This window comes from Myotis yumanensis, unplaced genomic scaffold (genome assembly GCF_028538775.1).
Source record: "Myotis yumanensis isolate MYYU_CA2020_CCGP unplaced genomic scaffold, mMyoYum1.0.hap1 SCAF_23, whole genome shotgun sequence".
Classification (NCBI taxonomy): domain Eukaryota; kingdom Metazoa; phylum Chordata; class Mammalia; order Chiroptera; family Vespertilionidae; genus Myotis; species Myotis yumanensis.
In genome coordinates this window covers 9676792-9696833 of record NW_027223774.1, presented here as the reverse complement: position 1 = coordinate 9696833, position 20042 = coordinate 9676792, and the positions used below count along the sequence as shown (strand labels likewise).

The 20042-nt window shown below is 54.3% G+C and overlaps 1 protein-coding gene across 1 annotated transcript; it reads right to left on the bottom strand.

The window, feature by feature from the left end:
- Positions 1 to 770: 770 nt before the first annotated feature.
- Positions 771 to 20029, bottom strand: GYS1 (glycogen synthase 1). Its single transcript, XM_070401481.1, has 16 exons — positions 19746 to 20029; positions 18102 to 18283; positions 14633 to 14824; positions 13576 to 13761; positions 12413 to 12557; positions 10969 to 11086; positions 10581 to 10701; positions 9730 to 9836; positions 8488 to 8547; positions 8318 to 8396; positions 6153 to 6266; positions 5545 to 5671; positions 3654 to 3749; positions 3373 to 3536; positions 2433 to 2513; positions 771 to 2274 (listed from the first exon to the last, which is right to left on the bottom strand). Exons 1-16 carry the CDS (start codon positions 19861 to 19863, stop codon positions 1951 to 1953), a joined length of 2214 nt encoding a protein of 737 aa, XP_070257582.1. The 5' UTR covers positions 19864 to 20029; the 3' UTR covers positions 771 to 1950.
- Between the last annotated feature and the right edge of the window lie 13 nt (positions 20030 to 20042).

Sequence of the window (20042 nt, the reverse complement as noted above, 5' to 3'; positions counted from 1 at the left end):
AGTAAAGATTACAACTGAAAGGACAAATATTTTTTTTCTGAAAATAGAACTCTGCAGGGGACAGCCTGGTCCGAGACCAAAGGCCGCAGAGGCCTGGAAACGTGCCCGCCGCCAGCACGGTCCAGCAGAACTTGGTGGCAATGATGAAAATGTTCTATAGCTGCAGCCACCGACCAACGGGGTAGCCAGGAGCCACATGTGGCTACTGAACACTCGCTTGTAGCTAGTGCTGAGGGATTTAAAGAGCCCCACATAGCTCATGGGTTCCACGTGGATCCCTTTTCAGTGACAAAGCCCCTTTCGGTCAAACAGAGCTTGACCCAAGTTTTTGCTACTTGCAAGTTAGGTCCCAACTAAACAAGACAGCTCTAACCGGTTTGCCTCAGTGGATAGAGCGCCGGCCTGGGGACTCAAGGGTCCCAGGTTCGATTCCGGTCAAGGGCATGTACCTTGGCTTCGGGCACATCCCCAGTAAGGGGTGTGCAGGAGGCAGCTGATAGATGTTTCTCTCTCATCGATGTTTCTAACTCTCTATCCCTCTCCCTTCCTCTCTGTAAAAAATCAATAAAATATGTAAACAAGACAGGGGTTCCTTCCCATGAAAGAACACTGGGAACCACAACAGCAACCCAAGTCTCTCCGTGAGAATGACATTGGGGACCAGGGGTTGGGGTGGGGGACAAGGGGGAAATAGAGGAGGGAGGGAAGAGAAAGGGGTAGAGGCCAAGAAGAGGGGAGAGGCCCACCAAATCCTCACATTGGACCAGACCTGGGATTCTTAAATATAGATGTATTTTTTTTTTCATCTCCACACACACTTCAATCATATCCCTTCTGCCCCCCACTCCCAAGGGCCAACCAAGTACATCAGGCACAGCACAGCACACGTGAGGGGGACACCTCCCTTTCACCAAAGCTGGGGACAGAAGAGCCTTGAGGTAAAAAAAAAAAGAAAAAGTTCTAGAACCTTAGTGGGCTCAGTTCTAGACCAGGGGCGCAGCACAGTGGTGAGGTTCTAGATTCGGAAGCGGGGACCTAGAACCCAGTGGTTTCACGTGGGCCTGGCGGTTGGGGGGGGAGTGTGTTGTAAGACAGCCAGTTCTGCCCTCAGCTCGGGGGTGGGGGTGGGGGCTCCCTGGAGGGCACAGTGTCTTGAAATATGAGGGAGAACAGACTCAGGAAAGAAGGAGCAGGGTCTGGTCTAGAAAAGGCCAGAAGGGCATCTAGAGCCATATACTGCACGTTCTCCAGTAGCAACGAGAAGCCAAGTGGTTCTGCCCCCCCCCACACGCCCCTTGCTGGGCTGAAGTGTAGAGGGAGAGGGGGGCGACGGGTGGAGGGCTCCTCCAGGCAGAACCGGACCCCCCAGGGAGGGCCAGACCAGAGGAAACACGTGGTGTCCTGTCTGGAGCCCGAGTTCTGGAGTTGAAATGGAGGACCTTTTGCATTCGGCGAGCTCAAGTCCTTGAAAAGTGCGCTGCAGCTCTCAGCTTGATTGTCCCTTCAGCAGGGACCAGGCTCTCGCGGGTCCCCAGGCCAGGCCCGAGCGGGGCGTGCTCTGTGTGCTGTCGGATTTGCAAGCCACGGAGCGTTCCAGGAGCCCCGGCCTGGGAGGCGACGGGCCAGGTTTCCTAAAAACCCTGGCACCACGACAGGGTATTGGCAGATTCCTGGCCTCTGGTGGCCCGGGCCAGACCTGGGAGACGCGAGGACACAGGATTGGCATTCTGGAACCCGGGAAAGGCACAGCGTTGTACATTCTGGAGTGTGGGGGGTTCCAGGGCGGGGCTGGAGGGGCTGGAGTGGACGGTGGAGGGGGCGGGGCTGTGGGCCCCACGGCAGGTGGGGGATCTGGAGTGGGTTTAGGAACAGCGCCGCTCTGCATCCACCCTCGGGGCCGGGGAGGCGGGGCGCGCCGAGTGTGGCGCGGGGGTTGGGGTATGCGGGGGCTTAGTTGCGCTCCTCGCCCAGGGAGCTGGCGGGGCTCAGGGGCTCGCTGGGGCTGCTGGCCGAGCTGGAGGGCGCCGTGTCCACCGAGTTGCGCTTGCTCCCGCCGGTGGACGAGGTGCAGTTGGAGCGGCGCTGCCACTCGGGGGCGCGGATGTTGCGCCGGTCCTTGGCGGCCTCCTTGTCCTCGTCGTAGCGCTCGCCTTCTTCGTTCGGCAGCTGGTCCTGGGGGTCCTCCTCGTCCTCGCTCAGGTGCGGGCTCGAGTGCCGAGACAGCGAGGGTGACGGCGGCACCGAGGCGGGCCGTGGGTAGCGGTAGCCCTGGGTCTGTGCGCGCCGGTGTGAGCACAAAGGGCCGGGTGAGCGGAGGCCCCTGGTGCAGCCCGGGCATGCAAGCCCCCAACCCCCCCAGGCCCTCTGGGCTCTGCACCCCCCGGCCCCGCCCTCCGGCCCCTGGCCCACTAGAGGGACCCCCGCCAACTCACCGTGTCAGCCTCGTGGGGCTCGTAGGTGAAGTGCTCTGGAAAGGCCTTGGCCAGGGCCATGTGGCGCGCAGACATATAGTACTTCCGGGGAAAGAAGGAGAGGGACATGGGGGGGCGCCCTTGGCAGATGCGGGAGAGGGTGACCCCCCAGCCACACCTTTTATGCAGATGAGCACACTCTGCAGCATCTTCCACTAGACCCCTAAGCCAGCGCTTTTTAACAGGTGTGCAATTTGTATAAAACATGCAATTCCTGTCCTAACAGGTTTGGCTCAGTGGATAGAGCCTTGGCCTGCGGACTGAAGGTTCGATTCCAGTCAAGGGCACATGCCGCTTTGCCACTCGATCCCCAGTAGGGGGCGTGCAGGAGGCAGCTGATCAATGATTCTCATTATTTCTGTTTCTATCACTCTCTCTCCCTCTCCCTTCCTCTCTGAATCAATACAAATATACTTAAAACCAACAAACAGAAACAAACAGGCAATTCCTGACTGTAAAAGAGACCAGGCAGGGGTCAAATAAAAAAATGACAGCACAAACACAGCAGCCGTCCGGTGTGAATGAATCTAAATTATACCTGTTTTTTGTTGTTTTTTTGTCAGATCAGCAAAAAATATATTTTTTGATGGGCCCCATAATTCACTAATAAGTTTATGTGTGCCATGAGCGGAGAAAGGTGGGAAATAGGTGGCCTGAGCCAATCATCCATTTTTCGGGCCCCGCCCCTTATGCAAATAGCAGAGCTGTGAATGGACAGCCTGGTTTCTCCACCGCAATTATGCAAATAGCAGCCCTTAGGGCCCACGTGGTTTTCTTGCAGAAGTTGAATAATTTCTTAAAGGGACAGCAACCTCTATAAGTAAGAGGAGCCACCTGCCACTTTGAGACTGAAGAACCAGAGACCCAGAATCGGAAGGAAGCACAGGGCGTTGGTCTATACCCGGCCCAAGTATTTCCAGTCCAGAAGGTCGGAGAGGCGCTCGGTGCGGTTCCGCTGGATGATGCGCTGACGCCGGCTCTGCTGGCAGAAGCTGTAGAGGAAGGAGGTGAGCTGCGAGCAGGAATCATCCAGGCTGCGGAACCGCCGGTCCAGAATGTAGATGCCTGTGGGGTGGGATCGGGTGGGGAGGGGAGCAGGATGGGGGACTCAGAAAACAGACTGACACCAGGACCCCTCCTCCCCAGGGCCCAAGGGTGCCGGTTCTCAGCCTGGGTGCTGACCGTATGCCGAGGGGTCTGCGATGTGCTCCTCCATGAAGCAGCCGAAGCCGGAGAGGTTGGTGGAGATGCTGGGGATGCCCATAACCGTGCACTCAGCTGCGGGAAGGCGGGAGAAAAAGCCCACTGAGCTTTCGTTCCCCTCTGAACCGGCGGCTTAAAATCTCAATAGCAGCCTCAACGGCGCCCTCTGCTGGCGCCTTTGCCAAATGCCGGGCACTGTACTGAGCAAGCCAGGAGCTGGAAAATCCCCGCGCTGCATGAGTATTCCATCAGTTTACCATGTTCATCAGCTTGCACTTATAAGTCAGATCACGTGATATTTGTCTTTCTCTGACTGGCTTATTTCACTCAGCATAATACTCTCAGTCTATAATACTTACTGTTTCTATTTCTTAGAGGGGAAGCGGAGAGGCTCAGAAAAAGGAATTCACTTGCCCCAGGGCCTCGGAATAAGGAAAAGTCTAGAGTTGGGCCTTGAGGATGCTAATTTATTGAGTTCGGGGCCAAATGTCTGCCATTCTCCCTCATCCTCACAACCTGGAAGAGACTCTCTTCCGCCAGCCCACACTGCTTTGGCTATCATAGCTTCAGAGTCTGTTTACACAGGAGGTAAGAAAAGGTCCCTCGTTATTACCATTGCTGTGTACAGAGCAAGTATTAGGCTTTGTTTACCACCTTAAAGAGCGCTGAGGGGCGGGTCAAGGAGTTTATTGTAATTCTTATATGATGTCTCTAAAAACGTTTGTGAAGCTACAAAAGCAGACACTAAATATAACAGGGCTTACGGGGAAAACGGGGTAAGGGGCTGACCACATAGAACCTATGCACTATTTTCCCCATGGATGTAAGAAAACTGGCAAAATTCCTAATTCTCATGCAAGCACAGTTCAAAAGACTTATTACTCATAAATTGTCCCAGCCTGTGTTGCTCAGTTGGCTGGAGCATCTTCCCTTACGCCAAAAGGTGGCGGGTTCGATTCCCAGTCAGGACACGTACCCAGGTTGCGGGTTCGATCCTCAATTGGGGCGCATATGGGAGGCAACAATCGATGTTTTTCTCGCTCTTCCTCTCTCTCTCTCTCTCACATCAATAAAAGCATATCCTCGAGTAGGATTAAAAATGGTTTTAAGCCGAACCGGTTTGGCTCAGTGGATAGAGCGTTGGCCTGCGGACTGAAAGGTCCCAGGTTCGATTCCGGTCAAGGGCATGTACCTTGGTTGTGGGCACATCCCCAGTGGGGGGTGTGCAGGAGGCAGCTGATGGATGTTTCTCTCTCATCGATGTTTCTAACTCTCTATCCCTCTCCCTTCCTCTCTGTAAAAAACCAATAAAATATATATTTTTTAAAAAAATGGTTTTAATTACTCAAACTGAAGAAAGACTATAGCCAATGTGGTATTTATTTAGCCATAAAAACATATGAAAGTAGTTTGATTCGAAAGGGTTTGAGGAGGGTTGAACTTGGGGAGATCACAGCAGAATAGCCCAGAATGAGAGAGAATTGCAAAGGAGCTGATCCAACTTGAAGCCAGTGTTTAAAAGGAGCCAAGAGGAGGAAGGTGGAGGGGACGGGTGCTGGGGGCCGCTCAGGGAGACTGCACCCCATGCAGCGTGTTCGTGGACTGTGCCTTACGCTGCTGTTATTGGGGGGCGGGGGGGGGGAGCGATTGTCAGCACATTGGGGGAAGTCACATGTGCAGGGTGACATGAGTCCTCCAGTTCCCCATCACATGAACTACAAGTGTCCCAGAGACGCATGCTGTGGCAGAACAGACTGTTCCCATTGCCCCTGGTTTCGCAAAGGAGGAACTTGGGGCTCACGGAGGGCGCGTGCCTTGTCCCAGGATCATGCCAGGCCTGGCCAGACCCCCCATGCCATGCTGCACTCACCCGGCGTGTAGCCCCAAGGCTCATAGTAGGAGGGGAAGACCCCCAGGTGGCAGCCACGGACGAACTCCTCATAGTCCACGGGCAGCAGGGGGCTGGTGGAGGACAGGAACTCCGGGTGGAAAATAACCTGGCGGCGAGAAAGAAGGACTCAGCCCGAGGCACCCCATTTGTCTGGGGTTCCAGAGCGGCCCACAGAGAGTGAAAATTTTATCTGAAGTCACGTAAGTCAGTGGCAGGACAAAGATTTTTTTAAAAATTATTATTATTATTGTCTAAAGTTTTACATATGTCTTCTTTTACCCCAAGTGACATCCCCCCTCCCCCCAGCCATTCCCACCCTGGGCAAGCCCCCACGGCCCAGTGCCTGTGCCCATGGGATATGCTAATATGCATGCATACAAGTCCTTTGGTTGCGCTCTAACACCCCCCCTACCCCCACCCCAGGACAAAGATTTGAATCCCAGTCTGCCTGCTTCCAAAGCTAAGGTCCTTTCTAGACAGAGAAGTCCTTTGATAAATGAGGTGAGATGGGGAATGTGAGGCCCACTCCCCCCACCCAGCCCCACCCCCTCCTGCAATGCCCAATCCACCCTGACCAGAGGTCTCACCTTGACCCTGTCGGCGCTGCTATTGAAGAGGCCAATTCGGCGAATGGTGGTCAGGATAGGGTCTGAGGAGTCGTCCAGCATATTGTGGGTGCACACAGGGGGGAAAGACTGCCGCTGCAGGGGCCACAAGTGGGGTGGGGGTCAGGGAAGGGACATGCTGAACTTGGGAATCCAAAGAGACTACAACTCCCACCAGGCTGTGGGGCCACCAGCCCAAGAGATGACCAGGAGTTAGAGACTTCCTACTTGGCTCTATCGGTCAAGGTTCTTTTTTCCTTTTAGCCATCATAAGCTAAAAATAAACTACAATTCCCAGCTGTCTTTGAGGCAGAGCCAGCGTTAAGCAGCAGCCCCAGGGACGACAGGGAGTTGTAGCTATCTTGTTCTGTAGTCTTGGCTTTATCATCAAAAAATTCAAAGAAACGAATGTCCCCCCAGGGGACTTTGGGAGGGGGGCAGAGACTGTGTCAAGATCCAGGGGCTGCTGGAAGTTGCAGATTTCTTATGAAAATCCTAGATTTCTTTCTCTCCAAGCCCCTTTACTCTCTATCCTGTAATTCCCTCCACTTCCACCCCCACAGAGGTCCAAAGAAACCACAATTCCCAAGAGGGGTACCCCCCTGATTTCTTTCTTCAGTTCCCCAATGGAGGAGGATAGATAGAGCCAGGGCGACAGAAGTCCCGGGGGTGGGGGGTGGGGGTGCTGCTGGGATATTCAGGGTTTTTTTGCGAATATTCCATCATTTCTCTCATTAAGTGTTCTACACGCCTTCAGTCTACTGACACCAGCAAACTAAAAAACTACAACTCCCAGCAGCCCCGAGGAAGAAACGTGCTCACTGCCTTAGGGACTGTTGGGAATTAGTTTGACCAAAAACAATTCTTCCCTTGTTTGTGCTGCTTGACTGTTGAGGTTTCCCTTCCCCAGGAAACGATCCACCAACCCTGACCACAAGTACCAGAGACCCTTGACTCCAGAGAATGAAAGAACTCTCACTCGAAGAAGCCTCTGGGGCAAGGGAAGCATCAATGTAGCAGAAAGCCCCACGGGCTGCTGGGAATGGTAGTTTTCATTTGGTGTCTGACGGTTTTCTGAAACGGCAACTGCTGCGTTTTCAATATTCTTCAGAGAATTATAGGTGTTTTAGCTGACCTCCTGACTATCCCTAAAGAGGCCCAACAAAACTACCGATCCTAGCAGTCTCTGGGGACGGAGGTGGAGCTGGTAGGCAGCAAGGCTTTAGGACATGTGGGAGTTGCAGTTCTCCTTTTGTAGCTCTATTTTTATATATATTTTATTGATTTTTTTATAGAGAGGAAGGGAGAAGGAGAGTTAGAAACATCGATGAGAGAGAAACATCGATCAGCTGCCTCCCGCACACTCCCTCCTGGGGTTGTGCCCGCAACCAAGGTACATGCCCTTGACCGGAATAGAGCCCTTGACGCTCTATCCACTGAGCCAAACAGGCTAGGGTTGTAGCTCTCTCTTTTTTTTTTTTTTTAAATGTATTTTATTGATTTTTTACAGAGAGGAAGGGAGAGGGATAGAGAGTTAGAAACATCGATGAGAGAGAAACATCGATCAGCTGCCTCCTGCACATCTCCTACTGGGGATGTGCCCACAACCCAGGTACATGCCCTTGACCGGAATCGAACCTGGGACCTTTCAGTCCCCAGGCCGACGCTCTATCCACTGAGCCAAACCGGTTTCGGCAGCTCTCTTTTTTATATATATTTTATTGATTTCTTACAGAGAGGAAGGGAGAAGGATAGAGAGTTAGAAACATTGATCAGCTGCCTCCTGCACACCCCCCACTGGGGATGCACCCACAACCCAGGTACATGCCCTTGACCGGGATCGAACGGGGACCCTTCAGTCCGCAGGCCGACGCTCTATCCACTGAGCCAAACTGGTCAGGGCTGTAGCTCTCTTGACTTATGTTCCCCTTCGCCTACTGTCCACTGACCGTGGGGATGCAAAGAAACTACAACTCCCAACAGCCCCATGTGGCAGAAGACGTCATGGGAAAGCGGGCTGCCTGAAGGGCTTCTGGGAATTGAAGTCCCACCAGTCAGCTCACACCCTTTTCTGAACCTCAGAACTGCCAGCAATCTCTGGGGTCAGAACTAAGGACTGCCATTCCTCTGCTCAGGGGTCCGAGTACCTGCGTGGCAAAGATGGCTCTCTTCATCATGGTGAAGTCCTCCTTGTCCAGCATCTTGTTCATGTCTGGGAGGCTCCCCCTGCAGGGTGGACAGGGGAATGCATCTGAGGAGGCGGTGAAGAGAGGGGTTAGGACCCAGGGCCACCCAGGGCTGAGGGAGGGACACTCACACCAGCAAAGATTCATAAAGCTTCCTCCCGAACTTCTCCTTCACCGTGTTGGCCGTATCCCTGGAAAGAGCAGAACAAGGTCACGTGTACACCAGCCATTGGCTGTGAGGTTTCTGGGGGGCAGCCACGAAACGGAGGTCTGAGCAGAGAAGCCCCTGGGGACTCTGGGCTGGAGGACGGGGACCCAGGGAACGGGTCCCGGAAGGCACGGATGCCTTGGGCCTCGCATCAGCTGTGTGTCCGGGGACAGGTGGCCTTCCCTCTCTGACTTCAGGGACTCGTCAGGAAGAGGGAGGTAAAAATAGAACGAACCTTAGAGGTGTGCGGGGAGAACTTGATGAGGTCATGACTAAAAGTACACAGTGCCCAGCACACAGTGCGCCTTCCAGAAATGTCAGCTATTCTTAGAGCCTGTCCTGGTCCTGGTGGTAGCCATGCTGAGCCCCATTTTATAAAAAAGGAAGATTATGTTGAGAGGATAAAATTTACGTACACAAACAAGGCTAGCAAATAGTGCCACCTTACAGCCCCATGGGCATCCCTCTGTTCAAAATCTTCCCCTAGCCCTGGCCTCATTTTCTAGGCTCTTGGCCTAGGGCACTGGGCGCCAGCCCCACGGGTCTCCTCACTGCGTCTCATACAGACCCCAGGGCCTTTGCACGTGCTGTTCCCCAGATACGCACAGGGCTTCCTCCCTCGTTTCCTCTACTGGCCTCTACCCAACGGCACTTTTGCAGCGTGGTCTGACCTGACAACCCTGTCTCATTATTCCTGTGCTGCTTCTCACCCCCTCCCCCAAGTGCGCTTTCTATAGAATTTTCTGGAAAGAGAGCTCGATGAGGGCAGGGATTTTTATCTCTTTTGTTCCCAGCTGTGTTCCCAGGGCCTGGAACAGTGGTTGGCACACAACAGGTGCTCACTGAACGTGGGATTGCTAACGAATGGGCTTCAAAATGGGGAAACAGAGGCTCAAAGAGGGGTAGAGGTTTGCCTAAAGCCAGAAAGCCAGCAAGTGGCATGAGTTAGACCTCAGTGGTTTGGTATCAGAGCCCTGGCCGTGCTGCCACACTTGGACCGCCCGCGACTTCTTACTGCTCCCTGGCGGCGGCGTCTTAAGCAAGCGACTTCACTAGGAAAGTCGGTGGGGCAGGTTTGACCATGTGACACAGGACAAAAGCGAGACTCCGGGAGGAACACTGGGCCCGAAGCACACAGCTGGGATCCCGGGCCGGGGCTGCTGACCAAAGCTGCTTGCGCACCGCCTGGCCCTTGAGGGTTTCCACGTTGAAGTTGTTGGTCCGCGCGGGCATGATGAAGAAGGCGACCACGGTCTGCTCACTGTTGTTGACCTGCAGGACAGGAAAGGGGCGAGTCAGGACCACATGGGAGGAGGCTGAGGCCACTCACCCATTTCCACCCACTGAGACGGCTGGGACCCTGCCACGCCCCTTCCTGTCCAGGAGAAGTATAGGACAGCCCGGCCAGCGTGGCTCAGTGGTTGAGCACTGACCTCTGAACCAGGAGGTCACGGTTCGATTCCCAGTCCGGGCACATGCCCAGGTTGCAGGCTCGATCCCCAGTAGGAGGCAGCTGATCAATGATTCTCTCTCATCATTGATGCTTCTCTCTCTCCCTCTCCTTTCCTCTCTGAAATAAATTTTAAAAAAATATATTTTTTTAAAAAAAATATTTTTATTGATTTTTTACAGAGAGGAAAAGAGAAGGGTAGAGAGTTAGAAACATCAATGAGAGAGAAACATTGATCAGCTGCCTCCTGCACACCCCACCACTGGGGATGTGCCCACAACCAAGGTACATGCCCTTCACTGGACCAAACCTGGGACCCTTCAGTCCCCAGGCTGATGCTCCATCCACTGAGCCAAACCAGTTAGGGCGAAATATATATATATTTTTTAAAAAATAAGAAAAGAAGTATAGGATGAGTTATCATGCCCCCTGCAACTCCATCTTCTTTCTGGGTTTCTCTACTTCCCACAGCGGATTCCCCACCCCCACCGGCCTGGGTCTCTGTTCTTGCCCGTAGGTACGGATTTTCTGGTCCTCCCTCTGCCCCCTCGCAGCCCAGGTCTTACTCTGAGCAGATAGTTGAGCCGGGCCAAGGCCTCCAGGAAGATGTCGGCCCCCTTGTTGGAGAACTCGTAGCGGCCGGCGATGAAGAAGTACAAGGTCTTGTCCAAGTTGAAGTCCAGGTGCCTAAAGAAGCCATGAGGCAGGGTGAAGCCGAGACCCTCCCCCTCTAGTCCTGGCCTCAAGGCTGCCAACCCCAGAAGCTGCAGGGGCAAAGGTCATCATAGTCAGTGTGGAGGCGTCGTGGAGACTCCTGAGATGTGGGGTTCTTTTCTCCTTCGGTGGGGACCTAAGATCCTTCGACACCCAGCCATTGCTCTTGGCGCTCAGGAACTGGAGAGGCTGAGCTCCCAACCCCTCCTCTCTAGAGACCGAGGTATCTGGCCCACATACCCATAAAAATGGCCCCGCACAAACTCCTGGATCCGGGCCTTGCTCTGAGCGTGGAGGTTCTGGAACTCGTGCATGGCAGAGAACTTCTTCACGTTCAGTCCGTTGGGGGTCACGATATCTGGGAATGGGGGAGAAGGGCCCAGGTTTCATGTCTTCATTCAGATTGATGTGGCCAAATGAATCATCGAAGGAAAGACCCCTCTCCTTTCGGAACGTCTTTGTTTCGATCGTTCCCCTGTGAGTACCCTTGGTGACCCAGCTGCCCTGCCACTCAGACGCCTTCTTGCCCAATAACTACAACTCCCATCAGCCTCTGCAAGTGGCGAACCAGGCAGGGAACTAATCATCTACATTGGGGTTTCTGGGAGTTGCGGTTCTTTCGTTTGCCCTATACTACCCTGGGCTGGAAATGATTAGACATCTCCATCCTGCTTCTGCTCCCAGAATATACCCTCCTACCTTCAAGCCTCTTTTAGGATCCCAGACATTTTCTATCCTCACAAAAATGAAAGCACATCATTGAAAAACTACAGCCCCCATCAGCTCCTGGGAAGAAATTCTAGGAACATAAGGAACTGACCAGCCAAAGACCTTCTAGAAGCTGTAGTTCTCAACTTACATCCATTGAAAACTGATGATATAGTCTGGGAAAAATAAGTGGTTCTTTATAATATATATATATACACACACACACACACATATATATATATTATTGATTTCAGAGAGGAAGGAAGAGAAAGAGAGAGAGAGAAAAACATCCATGATGAGAGAGAATCATGGACCGGCTGCCTCCTACAAGTCCCCCACTGGGGATTGAGCCCACAACCCAGGCATGTGCCCTTGATCAGAATCGAATCTGGGACCTTTCAGTTCACTGGCTGACACTCTATCCACTGAGCCAAAGTGGCTAGGGCAATAACTGGTTCTAATACTGCTTTTCTCAAAAACAAAATCCAAAGAACTTCTGTCCCCTTTCAGAAGACCAATACCTACGTTAGCCAATAGAAGTATTTTCCAATTTCTGAAATTAACGTCAAAGAAACGACACCTTCCATTAGCCTCTAGAGCAGCGGTTCTCAACCTTCCTAATGCCGCGACCCTTTAATACAGTTCCTCATGTTGTGGTGACCCCCAATTTCATTGTTACAAATTGAACATAATTAAAGCATAGCGATTCATCACAAAAACAATATGTAATTATATATGTGTTTTCCGATGGTCATAGGCGACCCCTGTGAAAGGGTCGTTCGACCCCCAAAGGGGTCGGGACCCACAGGTTGAGAACCGCTGCTCTAGGGTGTACAGGTCACCAACCTAGGGCCTTCTGGGAGTTGTAGTTCTCTGCTCTTTACAGTAAAAAAAAAAAAAAAAAATATTGGTGCGGGCCTTGGCATAGGTAACCAACTACCGCATTCATGTCTAGGGATCCCAACCTATTACCTACCTGGTTTCCTCTTGAGAAGGTGCTGAGCCTCGATGGCGGTGATCTGGGACACAGTAGCGAAGACATGAGCGCAGTGGGCTGCTGCCCGCTCCATGCAGTAGCGGTGATAGATTTGCCTCTCACCTGCTTCCTTGTCCACATTGAACTGGGCGGGAAGAAAGGGCGCTCAGGTTCAGAGAATTGGGTGGAAGCCTGGACGTTCAGACTCTGGAGACCTGGGGGAGACCGGAGGCTGGACGCCTGGGTCTTAGGGAGGAGGGCTCTGGGGATGCGGGACTCCTGCGTCCTGGAGATGGAGCCCAATCCCTTAGGGCAGCGGTTCTCAACCTTCTTAATGCCGCGACCCTTTAATACAGTTCCTCATGTTGTGGTGACCCCCAACCATAAAATTATTTTCTTTTCTTTTTTTTAAATATATTTTATTGATTTTTTTACAGAGAGGAAGAGAGAGGGATAGAGAGTTAGAAACTTCGTTGAGAGAGAAACATTGATCAGCCGCCTCCTGCACATCTACTGGGGATGTGCCCGCAACCCAGGTACATGCCCTTGACCGGAATCGAACCTGGGACCTTTCAGTCCGCAGGCCGATGCTCTATCCACTGAGCCAAACCAGTTTCGGCCATAGAATTATTTTCATTGCTACTTCATAAGTGTAATGTTGCTACTGTTATGAATCGTAATGTAAATATCTGATAGGCAGGATGCATTTTCATTGTTACAAATTGAACATAATTAAAGCATAGTGATTGCCGAAACCGGTTTGGCTCAGTGGATAGAGCGTCAGCCTGCGGACTGAAAGGTCCCAGGTTCGATTCTGGTCAAGGGCATGTACCTGGGCTGCGGGCACATCCCCAGTAGGAGATGTGCAGGAGGCGGCGGATCGATGTTTCTCTCTCATCGATGTTTCTAACTCTCTCTCCTTTCCTCTCTGTAAAAAATCAATAAAATATATTTTTAAAAAAAGCATAGTGATTAATCACAAAAACAATATGTCATTATATATGTGTTTTCCGATGGTCTTAGGCGACCCCTGTGAAAGGGTCGTTCGACCCCCAAAGGGGTCGCGACCCACAGGTTGAGAACCGCTGCCCTAGGGCTCTGCAGACAGCTCTGGGCTGTCCTGAAGTACTGGCCGCCCCCCCAGGGCCACAGCCCGAGCTCACGTTCTCTAGGTTGTTGTAGAAGTCCACGGCACCGGCACACAGGTATCGCCCCAGCAGCGTGGCGTGGGTGGTGAAGATGGTGGCCACAGGCAGCCGCCGGGCCCGGCACAGGCAGAGCCCGACCCCCGCCAGCCATTCGTGGAAGTGTGCAACCACGTGTGGCTTCTCCTCGCTCTGGGCCAGGAACTGTGGGGCAACAGGAACAGGGCCGCTGTGTCTCCACGGGTTGTGAAGACAATCCATCAGCAATTCCCAAGGTGGAGGAGGCAGCAGCGGGAAAGTAAATCTATCGCAACCCCTGCACCGAGCGAATGGCGGCCCACTGCAACCCCCAGAAGACGAGAAACCATACATTTTTGAGGCAGCCGAGCCAGCTGAGGCTGACGGGAGCTGGGGTTATTTTGGCCAACCTTCTACGTCTCAGCAAGGCTGGATTGGAAAGACTGAAGTTTCCGTGTCCCCAAGATTCTGGACACAATTCCTAGAGACCCTCGTTCTCAATCACGAATAGACCTGCCTTCAATAGCGGCGAAAGGACTACAACTCCCAGAATGCCCGAGAAGCAGCCAGGTCATAAATTGTTTTCCCCCAGGGCATGGGAAATGAAGTTTCTTGAGCCTTTTAAGACCTAAAAGGGAATCAGAACCAAGTTTCCTGGTTCAGACATAGGCTGGCGTTTCCCAAACATCCAGGGCTCCGTCTGAAAGTCCAACCACTATCAGACTAGAGAACTACAACTCCCAGAATTCCCCGGGCGAGCCCTCCAGCCAGGCCGACCTCTCCAAGAACTAATGGCTCAGAATTCCCAAACTGGGGAGGTTAGAGTGAATAAGGCTGAGGTTGGGCGTTTGGGTCTCTGAGAGAAAAGAGTCTGAGTCCTTGGGCATCCATGTTTCCAAAGATAAGAGCTAATCCTTTGGTTAGAGGACCCACATCTCCTAGAATGCCCAGTTCCCCTCTGTCCCCACCCAGACCCTTCTGTCCAGGGGCTGATGGTCACTGTAGTTGGGGGCCTGGGGCCAAAACGAGTGACATGGGGACCAGCGATGGGACCTACCTCACCCAGGAACCAGGTGGTGAGGAAGCCAAAAAGGACGGCGTCGTTGGCCTCGCGGTCGTACCAGGGCACCCCGATGTTGCAGGTGTCCCAGAGCTCCCCCTTCCAGCGCTCCAGGGCCCAGGCTGACGCTCCCACATCCAAGAGCACCACCAGGGGGCCCCCTTCGATCAGCCAGCGCCCAAAATACACCTGGGGAGACCCACAGGGAGGCTTAGGGCTGTGACCACAGTCTCCGGGCACAGCATCCCTGCTTCTCCCACCAGCAGAGATATCTGGGCTTCCTGCCTCGGTTCCCCGACCCGGTTTCTGCATCTGCTGCTAATTTCTCACCCGCTGCCTTATTTCTCTATTTGCTTTGTTATTCCCACCACAATCTTTTTTTAAAAAAAAATGTTTTAAATTGATTTCAGAGAGGAAGGGAGAGGGGAAGAGAGACAGAAACATCAATGATGAGAGGGAATCATTGATAGGTTGCCCCCTCACGCCCCACAGTGGGGATCGAGCCCACAACTGGGATCGAGCCTCAACCAGGAATCAAACTGTGGTTCACAGGCAATGCTCAACCACTGAGCCACGCCAGCTGGACAATCTGATTTTAGAGAGAGGGAGGAGGGGCGAAAGAGAGAGCAAAACATCGATGTGAAGGAGTTACATTGATAGGTTGCCTCCCCTACGTGTACCGACCGGGTTGAACCCACAACCTAGCCACATGCCCTGACCTGGAATCGAACCAGCGAACCTCCAGTACAGGGGACGATGCTCCAACCAACTGAGCCAAACCAGCCAGGGCCCACCACAGTCTTTTCTTTTTTAAAAATATTTTTATTGATTTCAGAGAGGAAGGGAGAGGGAGAGAGAAACATCAACGATGAGAGAATCATTGATCAGCTGCCTCCTGCACGCCCCACACTGGGAATCGAGCCGGCAACCCGGGCATGTTCCCCAACCAGGAATCGAACCGTGACCTCCCGGTTCATAGGTTGACACTCAACCACTGAGCCATGCCAGCCGGGCGCCACCACAATCTTGTCCATGTCTGTTGCCACGCTTTTCCGGTCCCTTGCTTCGATTCTGTAACTGCTGCTCTCACCCACCTTCTGCCTCTCCTCTCTTTCTAACCACACTTTCGCAGTCCTGTCCCTGTGCCCCTCCCTGCTAACCATTACTTGGACCTGCGGCCTGGCTTGTCTGCTGCCACATCTCTCTCCTTGACCACCAAGATGCTTTCTACCAGGATCTTTCCTTCCTGCTACGAACTCCTCCCCCTGGACGCTGCTTTTGCTGTTCTCGCTGCCACATTTCTTCCACCTGCTGCCTTGTTTCTGACTCTTCCACCACATGTGTCACCTGTCGCCTCTTTCCTCTGCCCTTAGGCTCCTGCTGTACTTTGCAGCCACATTTCTGCCACCGTCAGCTCCCTCCCCGTCCCAGGGCTGCGTTTTTCTACCCACTCCCACGTTTCTAAGCCTCGCTGCCTCATTTCTGCCCCCGCCACATTCTCCTGGTCTGGTTCTTATCCTCCCGAGACCATGGCCTGGGTCCTGGGCCTGCTGCCACAGCGCCATCCAGCTGACGGGCGGCCACCCGCCTCCCCAAGCTGGTTCTTCCCAGCCCCGGGAGCCTGACCCCACGCCCCTCCCCCTCCCAGCTGTTGTCTGCCCTTTTGCCGGGGGGCCTATTCTTAGGCCCCCAGCACGTGGGGAGCAGCTGCCAGAGGGGGAGGGCTGGGTTGCTCTAGGGTTCCTTCGGGACACCTCTGGCCTGAATGGGCTCCAGACCCCACCCCAAAGCAGAAGCTGTGAATGAATGAAGAAACCACTGTACCTCTCCCTCCTGATCTGTCCGTCCTTCAGCCCTCTGCCTCCCAGCCCTCTCCTGGGGCGGCGGCCACCTCTCTGTGCTCACCCTCCAGCCCTCACCTGGAGCCTTGGGACTCTCCCCTCCTCTCTCTTTTTAAAAAAAAAATAGTTCTTTTTACTGCCCTAGCTCAGTGGTCGGAAACTGGCCCCTTGAGTGTGGCTCTTCCACAAAATACCAAGTGCGGGCGTGCACGTACAGTGCGATTGAAACTTCATGGCCCATGCCACGGGGCCAAAGAGCCGCATGTGGCTCAAGAGCCGCGGTTTGCCGACCACTGCCCTAGCTGGTTTGGCTCAGTGGATAAAGCGTCGGCCTGTGGACTGAAGAGTCCTAGGTTCGATTCCAGACAAGGGCACATGCCAGGGTTTTGGACTCTATCCCCAGTAGGGGGCGTGCAGGAGGCAACCAATCATTGGTTCTCGCTCATTATTGATGTTTCTATCTCTCTCTCTCTTCTCCATTCCTCTCTGAAATCAATAAAAATATTTAAAATATATATATATATATATATATACACTTTTTATTGATTTCAGAGAGGGAGACAGAGATTGAAACATCAATGACGATAGAGAATCATGGATCAGCTGCCTCCTGCACACCCCCCACTGGGGATTGGGCCCGCAACCCCTTATGTGCCCTGACCGGGAACTGAACTGTGACCTCCTGGTTCATAGGTCGACGCTCAACCACTGAGCCAAGCCAACCGGGCTCCCCTCTTCTCCTTAATCCCTGGCTCTGTCACCAAAACTCCATCCCCTGGGTCTGCCTGCCAGCCTCTCCTCCCTTCATCAGTATTCCATCTTCCTCTCTCCTTCTGAGTCTTTCTCTCTGAAACACTGGGTTGCCCCTCTTCTGTATCTAGACTCTGTCTCCTTCCCTAATTGCTCTAATCCCTGGAGGGCGGGAGGGGGAAGGCGGGCGGGGGGGGGGGGGGCACCATCACCTTTTGGGACACTCACTGTCTCTCCATCCATCTCTCTCCCTTGTCTGCAAGCCCGGCTGTTTATAGAAATAATGATGATGGTGATATTAATAACCACAGCGATAATAGCTCACCCACAGCGCCAAGTTCATGCCAAGAACGGAGCGGAAGAATGTATCCACTATTTCATCCTCCCACAACCCCATCGGGCAGATGCTGTTGGCCAAGGTCACATGGACAGGAAGTGGAGAAGCCAAAGGTGAACGTCAGGCTGTGGAACACCTCCTCTGGCCACCTCCCTCCTCCAAGCTCACCTCCCCCGGGTTCTGGCCGCCTGTCCTTCCCTGCGTCCAGCTCTTTTCCACCCTCTGGGTCTGAGGATTGTGGCCTCTTGGAACCGTCCTTCAGTCTGTCTTGTACCTACCGTCTGTCTGCCTATTTACCAAGGTCTCAGAGCTTGGGGTGCACCCACCCACTTCATGGGGTCCTGCATCTGTCTAAGTGTCAATCATACCACCTCTGTGTATGCCAGGGGGAGGGAGTACCAGGTCATCCGTGTTTCTGTCCATGCCTCCCTCTCTGCCTGGGGCTGTTCCCCACCCCACCCCCCGCCCCCTTTCTCCACCTGCTCCCACCCTGACTGCGGGCACCCACCTACCTGCCCTGGGCGGAGCCCTTGCCCACCTTGCAGCCCTTGCTGTTCATGGAGTCCAGCGTCCTCTTCAGAGCCGGGGTCGGCGGCTCCAGCAGCTCCACCTGGGTCCTCACGCCCTGCTCCGTGTACGGTCCCACCAGGTAGTAGTTGTCACCCCACTCATCTCCTGTCACCTTCGCCTTCGTCTGCAGCACCGTGTAGATGCCGCCCACTGTGGGCCCAAACCCAGGAGGACAGGCCCCAGCTGAGGTCCACAGGCCTGAGCCCTGGGCCAGGGTGGTGGGGGGTGAGGGGGGGTCACGGGAGGCGCTGGGGCCCCCGACTTCTGGCTTAGAGGGATCAGGGGACCGGGAACCCATCCATCAGAGGCAGTGAGAGCTGGAGGACAAGTCCTCCAGGGAAAGGGAGAAGGCGGCTGGGGCTGGAGCTCTGAGGGAGGAGGGGGCTCGGACTAGGCTTCTGAGTCTGAGCGGAGGGGCTGGGGGCCTGAGCTCCTGGGTCTGAAGGAATTAGGGGCTGGGGCCCCAAGGATGACAGAAGCTGACGAGGATTAGCAGGACCCAGTTCCCCAGGTCTCAGCTCACAGGAGCTGGGTGTAAATTCTCCCCCAGGCTCTAGACACGGCAGGGCCCTACTCAGCTTCCCACAATTGCCCAAGGAAAGTTGGAATTGTCATTCCTTGTCCCCAGGGACCCTGCTGACCTATCCCCCAGTCTCCTCTCCCCAACGGAGGACACGGACAGATGGGACCCTGCCCCTCCCGGGACTCCACTCCAGACCCAGGAGCCTGGGCCCCCAGCCTCCTGACACATGGCTCTGTGTTCACAGGCCCCTCCCATGGGGTAAGACCCAGTCCCTTTCCCTCCCAAGATTCAGCTAAGCAAAAAAAAAACCCCACCACCCTCTCTTGGGAGGAGCAAGACTGCCCAGCTCTTGGGCTTCCTGCCCCACCTGGCTCTCCACACCCGGGATCTCAGGCCCTTTGAAGCCCCGGACACAGAAATCTAGGGCCCCAGCCACTCCCATCCCAGGGCCCAGCCCCTGACCAACTTAGGACTTCCCAGCCTTCCCTCATTCCAGCCTCCAACTCTCTGTGGCCACTGGCTCCTCTACTTCCAGGAACCCATAGCTCAGGCCTTCAGCTCATTCAGAGCCCAGGCATTAAGGTGCCCAACCCCCTCCCACCCTAGGATTAAGAATTAGGGCCTCCGGTCCTTTCCCAGTCTTACTCCCGAGTGACCAGTCCACCCATTCTCCCACCACGACTTACACATTCTATTTCCCAGCCAGCTCTCTCCCAAATCCAGGTCTGAAACTCAGCCATTTCTAAGAATTTCCAATCTCCCATCTCCTTCCCTGTTCAGGACCCCGGGTCTCTCAGAAACCTCCCTCTGGGGCCTAGGAATCTCTCAGGTTAACCCCTCTCCCCTCGGACCCAGGACCGGACTCCCAGCCTCCTTTTATCTCCGCAGTCAGGAGACCCATCTCCATCCCTCCAGGGCGCAGGAGACAGATCCCAGACCCTCCCCAAGGACACATGAGTCACAGGCTCCTTGCCCAGAACCCAAAAGTCATGGGTGGTGTGGTGTCCCGGCCCCCTATCCCTCAAGAGTCCCCGGCCCCCCATCCCCGACTGCTCTTCTCGCCCGGGCCCCGCCGCCTGGCGCGCTCACCTTTGTTGGCCACCTCCCAGGCCACTTCGAAGAGCACCGTGTTCTCCAGGTCGAATTCATCCTCCCAATCTTCCAGTCCCGGCAGCGAGGACACGGACAAAGTGCGGCTGAGAGGCATGGCGGACGCGGGAAGGGAGTTCTAGGGGCCACAGGTGGAGGGTCCGGGGGTGTCTGTGGAATGCACCCGACAGGACGTGGAGCCAGGTAGCTGGTGCCCGAAGGGAAGCTTGCAACGCCCTCGGCTTCCTATTGCACGACCGCACCCCCGGACCTGAGCAGGAGGCGGCCGCAGCAGCA